Below are 12,558 nucleotides of genomic sequence, written 5' to 3'. Positions count from 1 at the left end.
CAAAAAATTAAAAATAGCACGACCACATGATCCAGCAATTCCATCTCTGGGTATTTATCTGAAGAACAATGAAAACACAAATTTGAAAAGATTTATGCACACCTATGTCCATTGCAGCAACATTTATAATAGCCAAGATATGGAAATGACCTAAGCATCCATTGATTGATTACCCATTGAGTGGATAAAGAAGATGTGGATATAGCGGATACTAAGATATAGTGGATACTACTCAGCCATAAAAGACAGTGAAATCTTGCCATTTGTGACAACATGGATGCTAAGTGAAATAAGTCAGATGGAGAAAACCAAATACCATATGATTTCACCTCTGTGTGGAATCTAAAAAACAAAACAGACAAAGCAAAACAAAAACAAACTCGGGACGCCTGGGTGGCTCAGTTGGTTAAGCGGCTGCCTTCGGCTCAGGTCATGATCCCAGGGTCCTGGGATCGAGTCCCGCATCGGGCTCCTTGCTCAGCAGGGAGCCTGCTTCTCCCTCTGCCTCTGTTGCCCCTCTGCCTGCCTGCACTCACTCACTCTCTCTCTCTCTCTCTCTGATAAATAAATAAATAAATAAAATCTTTTAAAAAAAAACAACTCATAGATACAGAGAATAGATTGGTGGTTACCAGACAGGAAGGGAAATGGGGGTGGGTAAAATGAATAAAGGGGCTCAACTGTATGGTGATAAGAGATAACTAAGCGTATGGTGGTGATCTTGTAGTATACACAAATATATCGAATTATAATGTTGTACACCTGAAACTTACACTCCAATTATATGCCAATTTTACATCAATAAGAAAAAAAAAAGGTTTTAACTTCCAGTAGCTATCACCTTGTTCTTCTTTGAACATGAGAGACAAGTATGTAATGGACCATAGGGAAAGCCATAACCGAATCAAACACTTGCAAAGAAAACTACTGGCAATGCAAAAGGAAAACCACCTTAGTGCAGGTAGAACAAATAAGAGCGAAGAACTCTTTGAAAGGCAGTTGTGAAAAAGAATTTGAGGGGCATCTGAGTGACTCAGTGGGTTAAGCCTCTGCCTTCGGCTCAAGTCATGATCCCAGGGTCCTGGGATCGAGCCCCGCATCGGGTGCTCTGCTCAGCGGGGAGCCTGCTTCCCCACCCTTCTCTCTCTGCCTGCCACTGCCTACTTGTGATCTTTGTCTATCAAAAAAATAAATTAAATCTTTAAAAAAAAAGAATTTGAGAGGGGCGCCTGGGTGGCCCAGTGGGTTAAAGCCTCTGCCTTCGGCTCAGGTCATGGTCCCGGGGTCCTGGGATCGAGCCCCGAATCGGGCTCTCTGCTCAGCAGGGAGCCTGCTTCCTCCTCTCTCTCTCTGCCTGCCTCTCTGCCTACTTGTGATCTCTGTCAAATAAATAAATAAAAATCTAAAAAAAAAAGAATTTAAGAATATATTTCCTATGATGATCATAAATCACACTTAAGAACAGCCCATCTGATTTGCATATCTACAAAGGGATATGTGTCTACAAAGAGACAATCAACAGACCCATGTTCACTTGACTTCATGTTTTAACTCCCACTGTGAGGGACTTTTGGCACAATTACACTTGGTAATCCAAAAATGAAGCGTGGAAACTGAGAAAAAATACAAGAAGAAGTTATAACAAGAAGTTATTGCTCGGCCAAGTTAAGTAACTCTACCTTGATGTAAAGAGGAGTTGTCAGTTAAGTTAAAATGACCGTGGGAGGAGAGTGAAAAAGGCAACATGGGCTAAGTCCCTTAAGAAATCATCACCATGGGGGGCGCCTCGGTGGCTCAGTGGGTTAAAGCCTCTGCCTTCGGCCCAGGTCATGATCCCAGGGTCCTGGGATCAAGCCCCACATAGGGCTGTCTGCTCCGCAGGGAGCCTGCTTCATCTTCTCTCTCTCTCTCTGCTTGCCTCTCTGCCTACTTGTGATCTCTGTCTGTCAAATAAATAAATAAAATCTTTAAAAAAAAAAAAAAAAGAAAAGAAATCATCACCATGGGAGCGCCTGGGTGGCCCAGTCAGTTGGGTGGTTGCCTTCAGCTCAGGTCATGAACCCAGGGTCCTGGGATCAAGTTCCATGTTGGGCTCCCTGCTCTGCGGAAAACCTGTTTCTCTCTCTGCCACTCCCTCCTGCTCTGCTCTCTTGCTATCTCTCTCTCTCAAATAAATGAATAAATAAATTTTTTTAAAAGTCATTATCATGATATATACTGATGCTGTCTCTACCTTTCCTCCTATCAGTATTATACCATACCAGTAGGAGAGGAGGTAGGAAAATACAGTAATACTATCATGTAGGAAATGATTGCTTTTGCTGCTCATGTTATTACCATTCAAGAACTTCCACCCATCCAGCTCCGGGACTGCTCCCTACTGACACTCACGGGCCACTGGTGATTAGCATGGTTAGTCAGCATTCTGAAGGGTACAGCTATCAGTATAAATGCAATAGACCTGGACTCCATGCCACTCAGATCAGATGCACTGTCACCTTAACTTACTATGAAGGACATGATTGGGCTGTTTAAGTCCCCATGCCCTAGCTCAGACTTGTCTCCCAGCTCTGCAGTGTGTTTTAACTTTATGTTCATTACTGCAAAGGGGAGAAAAGAAAGTCTTTCCTGATTTTAACAATTGCACAAATAGTTAGCTGCCCTGTCTGCTTGCCTCAACAAACCACAGAAGAGCACAGAAAACCCACCTCAAATATACTATTCCAATAAAGCCAGATTTTACTAGGAAAGCCAGCAGAAGACTGATTGTCCCAGGGGGCCATTAAAAATTTTTATTTCCATTATTTAGGAAAACCCCATAAGGCTGCAGAATACTTCATTTTACCATCCCTTCTCCCCGCAACACATGCCTGAATGTTAAATCTTTAAATAGAACAGCAAAACCAATGACCAGAATATTTTATAAAGTGCTAAAAAGTCCTAATTTGAGATTTCAATCATGAGTCTTATTAAACCTTCAAAGATGGAACCCTGAGAAGTAGAAGTTATATGGGAAAAAATCTATCGTGTTTCTTCCTCAAAAGCAGCCTGTGTGGTGGTTGACCAGTTGTTCCTTTCCATAGTACACCGTTGTTACCAGGAAGTGGCTGCCCAGTCCAGTAACCCACTTCTGAACTCTGGAATCTCGGTGGAGCCTTGTGGCTATTTGTGCCGTTGGAATGTGAGCACGAGAGCTGTGTGTCATTTCCAGGCTGAAGTGGTAAGAAAGCAGGTGTGCCTTCCCTACCCTTCATCCTGGCGAAAACAAAGGACTCTGGCACGCCAGGGGATGGCAGAACCCCAAGATAAAGGGCATCTGTGTCCCTGAGTCATCATGTGGAAAGTCTGCCCCCAAAACCCCCACCATGGCCTTTATGGGAAAAAAAAAGTGAACTTTTATTGTGTTAAGCAACTAGAATTTGGGATGTGTATTATAGCAGCTAATGTTATTCTAATTTAACTAAAACAGGGTGGAGATGGTTGTAGGTTAGTAAATATAGTTTCCTAGGTGGTGGTTTATAGCTTTGGTTTCTCTTCTTCATTTTTAGATGTACCCAGTAAAGGTCAGATGGCATTACCTAAAGCTCCAAACTCTGGCAGAAGTAACATTCTGGACTCATATGGACAAGGACATTTTGGCCCTGGAATAATTCATTTTTTTAAGAGTGACAGATCAGAGGGCAATATACTCGTTGTCTTGCTAAAGACATCTTGCCTTTACTAGGCAAATTGAAACAGAAAGACTACAGTTAAGAACCTACAAATTATGGGGGTACCTGGGTGGCTCAGTGGGTTAAAGCCTCTGCCTTTGTCTCAGGTCATGATCCCAGGGTCCTGGGATCAAGCCCTGCATCGGGCTCTCCGCTCAGTGGGGAGCCTGCTTCCTCCTCTCTCTCTCTGTGTCTCTGCCTACTTGTGATCTCTGTCTGTCAAATAAATAAATAAAACCTTAAAAAAAAAAAGAACCTACAAGTTACAAATACAGCAACCCTGGCAAAAAGGCTGTGCTCACGACGGACTGTTGTACTCACTCTTCACATCTGTAGTCTCCCGGGAGCCAGCCCTGCAGACCGTGGGACTGAAGGCAGAATTTGGTGAAGATATCCTGAAACAAGTAGAAGAAACAAGTTATGAGTTTCTGGGTCTAGAAGCCACAGCCTATGGATGTGGAGGGCTTTACACTCATCTTCTCATTTGACTTTGTAAAACTTTTGCTTCCTCTCCTGTCCTCTTTCTATGCTCCCAAACCATAACCTCCAACTCCCATTAAATCAACCCGACTTGGACTTTCTCATCATCCTTAGTGATTTGTTTGTTCCATTTTGTCATAAAAGGGTAAAGTGTTCAGTTTTTATACATGAAAAGCTCAAACATTAAGTTCATAATTGTTTTAGCTGGATTTGTGAGTCTTTCTCCAGGGAGTTGTTTTCAGAATAAGCAAAGTGCTATGAATGGAATAGGAAATATCACAGCCAGTGTGCTGATTTCCCAAGAAAGTGTTGAACTGAATAGCAGAGGAGTAATTCAGGAACTTACAGATGCTGTGTCTATCCTTCGAAACACATCTCTATCTCTGTTTCCCTGAATCAAGATACAATACTTTTTTAAGGCAAGGAGGGTCTTGGTGGGAAGCACAGTTATTTTGTATGGAATGGACAGTCCTCAGTTCCTGGCATGCAGCACATTGTTTCTGGCCCCTGATTAGGGGGACAAGAGGGTCTCCAAGCTCCAGGGACCTGGAACTGTGTGTGGGAGTTAGGGGAAGAGCGGAATTGATGTCAGCCTAGGGAGTCTCAAAATGCTCCTAGGCATGCATTCAGCCAACAAACTAGCCCTAATCATCCTGGAGATGAGGGCTGTTAACCCACTGTGCTTCTTTCTTTCCATCCTACAACAGCAGATGAGTCAACAGAGGGTATTAATTTTAAAATGCAGATTTCTGAGCCTGTTCCCAGTAATTAATTTTCAATAGGTTTAGGGCAGGTGGTCAAATACAGGTAGGCAGTGGACCAGTTTACTGACTTCATCATCTATCATCTTTGCTTCTCTTTATACATTTTTTCACCTAAGCAGACATACCCAAACACTATAATTTGGGCATATATTCATTTGTTCATATTCATTGACATTGTGTGAACATACAGTTGTCTGTCCATTCTGCTCTATAGTGCTAATTCTACCTTTTGGCCTTTTAGCTTTTACTATTATGAAAAATGCTACTAGAAACATATTTGCACGTACATGTCTCTTGGTGCACATGTGAATTGCATTTCAGCTGTGTATACACTTAGAAGTGGAATTGAGTGGAATTGCTAAGTTTTAGGGTACCCGTAGCATCAACTTTAGATGAGGAGATCAAACTGGTTTTCTTTCCTTTCTTTTTTTTTTTTTCAAGTAGGTTCCACATCCAGTGTGGCATATTTTGTGGTGTATTTTGTTCCCAGAACTTCTTAATTTTAAGGTAGTTCAATTTATCTAACTTCTTCTTTGTGCTTAGTGCTTTCTGTGTTCTGTTGAAGAAATCTTTGCCAATTTCAAGATCATCACGAAATCCTCTGTCATCTAATGGCTTTGTCTAATGGTTATTGTTCAGCCTTTCATGCTTAGATCATTAATTCATTTGGAATTAATCTACCTAGAATTGAAAACACAGATTTTCTCTACTGTTCTGCCACCTTCTTCATAAATAAGTGTCCATATATGCACAGGTCTTTTTCTGGGCTCCTTATTCTGTTACATCGATCTATTTTCTATCCTTGTGCTATAATGCCATCTTGCTTTAATTACTGAAGCTCTATAGTAAGTTTTGTTATCTGTAAAAATCCCTCTAACCTTGTTCTCTTTTGAGAGTGTCCTGGCTATTTCCTGGCCTTGAATCATCTTGCCAAGTTCCACAAAAACACCTATTGGAATTTCACTGAATCTATAGATCAATTTGTGAAGCAAGAACATTTTTATAACTTTCAGTCATCCAATCCAAGAACATGGTTTATCTCTCCATTTACTTAGATCATCTTTATTTTCTCTCAGTAATGTTTTATGGTTTTCGGTATGGAGATCTTGCACATCTTTGATTACATTTATTCCTAGAAATTTGACATACTTTAACAATATAAGTGGCATTTTTAAAAAAAATCATTTAAAAACTGTTACTTTTAGTTTTAGGCACTAGTTTTCTTTCCTGTTTTAATTTAAACAGTTATGAAACGTCCGTATTGTTATCTTTTATAAATTCATTTACACATCCCTTCGTTATAGAAACATGTCTCCTCTCTGTTCCACCTGTATTAGTTTTATATGGCTGCTAGAACAAACGAATCCTATTTGTCTTGTGGCTTTCAGGAAGGCCTGGCTCCGTGCCTCTTCATTCAGAAGCATGGTCCAATGTGCTGCTGCTTTTTCATAAAGGGATTTGTCTCTATAAGGACACCCTAGGTCAATGCTTGCTTCCCAATCTCAACCTTGGACTCCCATGTGGCCTCACTCTTGCTCAGGAGGGATACAAGCCCCCCCAAAATAAACACTGTGGTAATTCTGACTGGGCCTTGCAGAATAATCCTGAAGTATTTGGAAAGCAAATGATTTTCCTAAAGACCTAAGGTCAGTCCTTGAAAATGTTCCACGTGCTCTTGAAAAGAATGTATATTCTTCGGTTCGTGGGTTCATGACTCTAGATATGTCACACAGGACAAGTGTCTTGATCATGTTCAGATTTGGTGTGTTCTTACTGATTATTTGGTTGTCCCACCAGTTATCGAGAGAAGTGACTTAAAGTGTTCAATTATGATTGTGTATTTGCTTATTCCTCCTTTGAACTCCTCCAGTGTTACCCTTCTTAAATAAAAATTTAACTTGTCAACACTTTTAGATTAATAAAATTATTGTGAAGATAGTACAGAGAGTTCTCATATACTCCCCACCCAGTTACCCCTATTATTAGCATCATACATTAGAATCACATATTTGTAATAATTAACGAACCAATATTGACACATTATTTTTTAAATTTTTATTTTATTTTCTTCTGTGTTCCAGAATTCATTGTTTATGTACCACACCCAGTGCTCCATGCAATATGTGCCCTCTGTAATACCCACCACCAGGCTCGCCCAACCCCCCACACCCCTCCCCTCCAAAACCCTCAGTTTGTTTCTCAGAGTCCATAGTCTCTCATGGTTTGTCTCCCCCTCCGATTTCCCCCAACACCCTTCTCCTCTCCTTCTCCCAATGTCCTCTGTGTTATTCCTTATGCTCCACAAGTAAGTGAGACCATATTATAATTGAGTCTCTCTGCTTGACTTATTTCACTCAGCATAATCTCCTCTGGTCCCGTCCATGTTGATACAAAAGTTGGGTTTTCATCCTCTCTGATGGAGGCATAATAGTCCATTGTCTATCGACACATTATTAACGAGAGTCCATACTTATTCAGATGTCCTCAGTATTTTCCCTAATGTCCTTTTTCTGTTTCAGGATCCCATCTAGGATATGACATTACATTTAGTCATCATGTCTTCTTAGGTTTGTCCTACTAGTGACAGTCTCTCGGACTCCTTGGTTTGATGACCTTGACAATATTGAGGATTACTGGTCAGGTATTTTGTGGAATGTCTCTCTATTAGGAGTTATCTAATGTTTTTCTCATGATTAGTTGAGAGTAATTATTTTGAGGGAGAAAGCCATAGAGGTAAAGTACTATTTCATACCAAGGTTAAAGACTATCAGTGTGAATTATCATTGTTGCTATGAATTAAACTTGGTCGGCTGGCTTGAAGTTGTATTTGTCCGGCTTCCCCCCTTTTCACTTTCTGTATTCAGTGGAAGAAAGTTACTATGCACAGCTCGCACCTAAGTGGTCATGAGTTATTCTCCACCTCATTGAGCATAATGTAGCTGCATGAATTATGAAAATGTTTTGCATGAGAAATGTGTCCTTTTCCCCTCATTAATGAATTTATTCAATCATTCATTTATAACACTATGAACTTGTGGTTATTTTATACTTTGGGCCAATACTACTTTTTTTGTTGCACAAATTTCCAGCTTCAGTCATTGGGAGCTCTTTCAGATGCTTCCATCATTGTTTTTGTTGTTGTTTCATTTTGTTTTGATGGATACTTTCTTACGTTCTGGCACTATAAGTTACTCCAAATTCATCTTGTGTATCTCCTCCTCCAGTCTGAGAATCAGCATTTCTCTTAGAAACTCTGGTGCTGTTACTGGAGAATAGCACTAGAAGCCAAAATCTGGGTACTCCGTGTGCTTGCTGTTACCAAGTGTTGCTCCTGGACCCTCTCAGCTGATGGCCCATGCTGATATGGGCTGCAGGTAGGGACTTTGCTCCAAAGAGTAAGGAAGTACCTGTGTCCATACTAACCTGTGTATATACACAAACCGTTAAATGTTTCTTTGCATAGCCATCTATATTTATATTAAGCTATGCATGAGTTCTGCATGAATGCTGATGCATTCAATTCTAATCCATTCCCACACGGATCACTCTTACCCCTTCTCTGTTTATCATTAACCTCCCACTCCCAACAACAGCCTCGCCCCCATCATCTACCATCTATCTACTTAATTGTTCCATTCCAGTATATGTACAGTGGTTTCAGAATTGTTACCTGTCCCCCCTGGGAAACAACTTTATCAACCAGAGTTCAGTGGTTATGGGCTGTCACTCTAGTTTTAGTCTTATAGTCTGCACTCATTTCTAAAGTTACTTAGATCAGCACTTTATTCCTTCGGTGAGCTTGATTCCTACTTTTGTAATACACATTTATATTCCTTTGTCGCATTTTATGTGCTATCCTGGGAACCCTCTCATCTCCTAAATAATTTCTTTAAATTTATATGTATTAAATTTGACTCTTTGTTCTGTAAAGTACTACGGGTTTTCACAAAAACTTAGTGTATCATACAGAATAGTTTCACTGGCTTAAAAAATCCTTGTTCTTCACCTACTCAGCCCTCTCCCATCCCCTGTCAACCACTGATCCATTTACTGTCTTAGTTTTGCTTTTCTAAATTATCATATAGTTGAATATGCAATACTTGATGGTCCGACCAGTTCCTTTCAGTTGGGGCTAGGGAGCTAAGATTCATCCATGTCTTTACTTATAGAAAGAAAGTGTGGGGGCAGTTCCTGGCTGGCTCAGTCAATGGAGCATCGGACTCCTGATCTCAGGGCCACGAGTTGGGTCCCCACATTGGGCATGGAGCCTACTTAAAAAAAAAAAAAATAATCCATCCTTGTCCTTTGTGGCTTAATGCCTCATTTCCTTTTATTGCTGAATAATATTCCACTACATGGATGTGACACAGGTTTTTTTTTTTTTAATTTATTCACCTATTGAAGGACATTTTTTTTCCTTCTACTTTGGGGCAATAATGAATAAAAAACAGTGTTGACATTCATGTGCAGGTTTTCGTGTTGATCTAAGTTTGCAAATCAGTTATAGGTAAATATCTAGGAACACACTGCTAGATCACTAGTAAGACTATGTTTAGCTTTGTAAGAAAGTGCCACCCCTCTTTGTTTCTACTGAGGTTCCCAATTTGTTTCCTTCAAACACAAATGGCTTGTTTCCCTGGGGACTGTTTCCCTCACCAGACTACCATGAAGACAAGGGCCCTATAGATGCTTCCATCACTGATGTAGCCCCAGCACCTATCCTAAAAGAACTTATGTAGTGGGATCTTAATAAATATATGATTAGTGCATAAATGAAAGAATAATTTAATAAATAAACAAAGCATCAAGACTTAAAACTTTATACTGAGCCATATTCCTGTCTTGGAAATTCCAAAGTGCCACTCCTTTTTTTTTTTTTTTTAAAGATTTATTTATTTATTTATACAGAGAAAGAGACAGTGAGAGAGGGAACATAAGCAGGGGGAATGGGAGAGGGAGAAGCAGGCTTGCCGCTGAGCAGGTGGCCCGATGTGGAACTCGATCCCAGGACCCTGAGATCATGACCTGAGCCAAAGGCAAATGCTTAACCAACTAAGCCACCCAGGTGTCCCTCTTTTTTTTTTTTTCTTCCTGATTGAAGCAGAGTTGACATACAATGTTACATTAGTTTCAGATGTCAAAATGCAGCTCTTATTTTAAGTTTGGCAGATAAGTGGGATTGATACCGACAGTCTAAGTTCTGTACTGCATTAATCTCCATTCTTCCAGTGCAGGATCCTTCTTTTTCATGTTGATGAATTTTACATATTTGCTGTTAAAACTGACCCAGCGCCAAATGATTAAGACTTCTCCCAGATTTCTTCTGTTTTGCACTATCTGGGTATTCAATGTATGTGGTGAATAGATAAGGTGAATAAAATGTATTGCGTTTTATACACGTTAATGTTTTCCAACTTAACACATTTTAAATAATCATTCATTTTATATTTTACTTGATAATCCCCCTTGGGCCACTTTGATTTTATAGCAGTGTGAAAATGTCTGCTTATAGCCTTACAAAATTTTAATCAAACAGTTTTTGTTCAGAACTTAAGACATTTGCCTTAGGGCTAAAATTAACCAAGACAAAGATTAAAAACAAAAGCAAATTTAGAATATAATCAGTGTTTTTAAAAATGAGCTAAATCTGCCCTTCATCTTCATTTATGACACTGACTGGCTTCTTACCCTATAATAGAATAAGTTGTAGTTGTGCCAAGATTATATTTACATTTCTGAGGTCCCAAAAAACAGACCTCGCAAGCTTGGGGTCTCCTGTGGTTTGCAGTGTCACAGGGGGCACTGGTTGGAAGGATGCATGTAACAATCACAGTCTGAACAGGACACAAATTCAGAGTTCTGGGCATTTTCGCCAGCTGCCATATTTCTGCACTTTTTGAGCGATAACATATTTTTTTCTACTCTGGTGAGTGGGTCTGTTTGGATACCAGATTTCAAACACTATTTTCAGAGAGGACCCTGGCTATGCTGAAAGATTCCCCCTAATTGGCCAAAAGATACCTCAAAATTCACAGAATTAGCAAAGGGAGTTCCAACATTAATTGAAGTGTCAACATACTTGAGAGCCATTAAAAATGCAGACTATGGTTTGTTGGAATAAACTCGACAAGGCATGCAATAGAAAAGTCATTCTGAGACATTTCAGCTTTAAGCACAATTTTGATGATTTGGAAAGACCTGGAAGGCAATAATTAATAATTATTAGGGCACTATTTGAGTTATTACTCACATCTCAAGTTGGAGTCAAAAACCCAATTGATTTTCAAATGAATTTCCAGAATTTGGACAAGATATTAGACAATTAATATCCAGAGGGACATATTTCATAACAAGTCCTCATATTTTTCCACACGTCTACCAACGCTTTCACTGGGCTATTTGTGGTTCTCTAATAATGCTTGGGATTAAACTCTTTTTGCCTTTGTGCATATTCTCCTGTCCATGCACGATGCTCTTCCTTTCCCTACCTAAGCCAGCTCAGAGGAAACCTGCTTTACTGAGATCTTTCCAGAAACACAATATCCCTTCCCCCACCACAGACACTGATAAAATCTCCTTTCTTTGCGACTCCTTATTTCTATAGTTTCAGGTACCATATTAAGCAAATTAATCTTTTCTGTGAGCCTATCAGAAGACTTAGATTAAAGTGAACACTCAGAAAATGTCTTTCAGGCCCTCACCACTTGCCTTTACTGACGGACAATACAAGGTAGGGAATGAGAAGGATTTAGTCCACTTTCTTCCTGCTCTGAGGGAATTTTTCAACTTCTGAAAGTGGAAAAACTAGACCAAAAACTAAGGAGAAATTCTCAGACGCACCTCTTTGCCGAGCAGAGGATACAAAATACCTACAATTTAATAAAATACTCACATTTTTATATTTTCAAGAGTAGGTAGTTATATAGAATGTTAGGACTTAGAGAATATAATCATAATTTCAGCTGGTAACTGACATTTAGCTCTTCTTCCCGCTGACATTTACACAGGAAAATATACAGAGTTAAAGTCTATGAAGTCTCTCAGGGTCTACAATACCCTCTTCCTCCTGAGAGCATTCTTGTCTATTTATAGTGACATATCCAGGTGCAGATTACAAAGATCTTACTGGTTACACTCAGGCCGATGCCGTCCTGCTTTAAAAGAAAATCGGCTGCTGGCGGACTCGTCCAGTTGTTTTTTCCGGTAACTGCCTGTGTATGTTGTTATGGAAGAGTCCAACCACCTCGTTTCCTTCTGCCAAGATGCTCCAGCCTTGCGTCTGATCAGATCGAACTCTCGAGAGCTGAGAGGGCTAAAGGGCAGAACGATTTGTGGAGTCAAGTAGAAGAAGTGCGACATGGCTCTAGGTGCCAGCTTCTCAAGCCCTCTGCATGATGGACAATTAATTTCCTTTTGGTCGCAAGAGGTAATTGACGGGGCTCACCAAACTTTGTAATTCTGACTCTAGCGGAATGCAGAAGCTTAACTCTCTTGAAGTTGCCAAGCAACAGATCACCGAATTCCACAAATACAAGGCCCCCACCCCCACCCCCCAAACTTTAACTAGAAAATGTGTAAGGTATGTAAGTTTCTGTCCTTTTCTG

The 12,558-nt window shown here is 40.1% G+C and overlaps 1 protein-coding gene across 6 annotated transcripts in view; it reads right to left on the bottom strand.

The window, feature by feature from the left end:
• The window catches only part of C2H4orf51 (chromosome 2 C4orf51 homolog), a 79,689-nt gene extending 67,270 nt beyond the window's left edge, over positions 1–12,419 (bottom strand). For 5 of the 6 annotated variants that reach the window (XM_047717568.1, XM_047717573.1, XM_047717570.1 and 2 more), the window contains exons 1-2: positions 12,081–12,418; positions 4,032–4,105 (exon numbers count right to left, since the gene is read on the bottom strand). In XM_047717568.1, coding sequence (XP_047573524.1) covers positions 4,032–4,105; positions 12,081–12,313 — 307 coding nt within the window. In that variant the 5' untranslated portion in view covers positions 12,314–12,418. Of the gene's footprint in view, positions 1–4,031; positions 4,106–12,080 lie in introns of all 6 variants that reach the window. The other variant, XM_047717574.1, reaches the window with a different exon arrangement.
• Positions 12,420–12,558: the final 139 nt, after the last annotated feature.

This window comes from Lutra lutra, chromosome 2 (genome assembly GCF_902655055.1).
Source record: "Lutra lutra chromosome 2, mLutLut1.2, whole genome shotgun sequence".
Lineage (NCBI taxonomy): Eukaryota > Metazoa > Chordata > Mammalia > Carnivora > Mustelidae > Lutra > Lutra lutra.
Note: the sequence above shows the minus strand (reverse complement) of the source record. Positions and strands in the feature narration are given on the sequence as shown.